At 41.8% G+C, this 1,735-nt stretch overlaps 1 protein-coding gene across 1 annotated transcript in view; it reads left to right on the top strand.

Annotated features, from left to right (window-relative positions):
- LOC100533376 (noninactivating potassium channel) overlaps positions 1-824 on the top strand; it is a gene marked incomplete in the record, with an annotated part of 91,110 nt that extends 90,286 nt beyond the window's left edge. Inside the window, 1 exon segment of the mRNA NM_001204664.1 lies at positions 16-824. Within this exon segment, the coding sequence (NP_001191593.1) occupies positions 16-669 (654 nt within the window).
- Positions 825-1,735: the final 911 nt, after the last annotated feature.

The following is a 1,735-nucleotide window of genomic DNA, read 5'->3' as shown; positions in this document are numbered from 1 at the left end:
CCGGCGCCCCAACAGGTCCTGGTATACGCCATCAAGGCCAGTATACAGGAGTTGCTCATGCTCTTCATCTTTCTCCTCATCGGGATGCTCATCTTCTCCACCATGATCTACTACGCCGAGCGGAAGAACACCACAGAGGGCGGCGATATGTTCTCCACCATCCCTATGGGCTTCTGGTGGAGCATCATCACCATGACAACGGTGGGCTATGGGGACGTGTACCCTACCACCCCCGTGGGCTACATAGTGGGCACGGCCTGCTCAGTGAGTGGCGTCCTTCTGGTGGCTCTCACGATCCCGGTCATATCCAACAACTTCACACTCTTCTACAGACACGTTCAATCGCGCGCTGCCATTCCGAGAAGCCGAGGGGGTGACAGTTCAGAGTGCGATTCTAATTTCAACTCGGAATTTGAGAGGTCAGTGACCCGTAAAACTTCCAACGACTCAAACGTTTTGACATTTGTGAATGGTCATGTGACCGGGATTCATTTCTCCGGGAGCAAGTCCAGGTCCCAGCAGTCGGGAGGCCGCTGGTCACAAACTGGTGAATCTGCATCGAGCGTTTCCGTGAAAAAATCCGCTTCGGATTATATGTTTCAGAGAAACAGATCCTTCAGGGCCTATTCAGACGATGGTGTGATGTACAAAGGAGAGACTGTCGTGTGAAGTTTCACCACCATATTCTTCCATTGTAATAGAGTGGCTTTGGTGTGCATCTTGCTTCAGCAAATACCATATAGTAGTGTGACACGGTCTTTTGCTGGTTTAAGTATTTCAAAAGTTTTTGTTATTCAGGAAATGGCATGGCTATGTGGATATTATTTCTTCGAAAACATTGACAGCGTGTTTTTATGAGTAACAATGCCCTGCTCTCTCTTCCATTAGTTTGTATTTCTTCCACGATGCTCTTTGGCTTTCAAAGGGCATTTCTCAGTGTGCAAATGCTTTGTTGGGATGAAGGCTGAGAGATAAAAGACGGTTTGGGATCAAGGTGTTCTTGAGTCCATTGACAACAGGAAAATGGAACTCTTTGTTTACTGTAAACTTAACTGCATTCCGTCACTGGCCATCTTTTGCATCTTACGCAAAATGCCTCATTGTCATCACAGTCCTTCCTTACAGAACTTGTCAATACATTTGGTTTTATTTTGCATTATTATATCTGCATGTAATCCATGATTACATGATGCCTTCATTATTCATTTGCAGAATGCTGTTTTTTTATATCTTTGATGTTGCTTTTTGGTATGCTGATTAACTTTTTATATATTTCATGACAATTCATTTTTGCTTTTTCTACCAATTGAAAATCAAAATGATATACAAATGATTATATTGAAGTCACGATGATCTGTAGCCAAAGCTGTTAGATTACAATCTTCTTTCACAAAATTGTGTATCAAAATATGAGACGTTCAGATCTCTCAACTGTTTGTCACCTCATCAATATTACGTTACTGGGGAAATTTCGTAAACAATTATCAAACACATCATAGGATGATCACACAAGCTGTAGCTATCAGGACTCTTCTACTGTACTGGACATTGTATAGCAATAGGGCTGCTGTTCTTTGTGTAATGATAACATTTTAGGAGTGTAACTCAGATGGAATAAATATCATTGCAGACTCTGCTGTCTTAACGTGCCCATCAGGTTATCTTTTTTCCAGAAAATTATAATAATAATAATAATAATTGAATTTATAACGCACCAGAATCCACAAAAAGTGCT

This window comes from Aplysia californica, unplaced genomic scaffold (assembly GCF_000002075.1).
Source record: "Aplysia californica isolate F4 #8 unplaced genomic scaffold, AplCal3.0 scaffold00285, whole genome shotgun sequence".
Lineage (NCBI taxonomy): Eukaryota > Metazoa > Mollusca > Gastropoda > Aplysiida > Aplysiidae > Aplysia > Aplysia californica.
The sequence above is the reverse complement of the archived record's forward strand: the minus strand, read 5'-3'. Positions and strand labels throughout refer to the sequence as shown.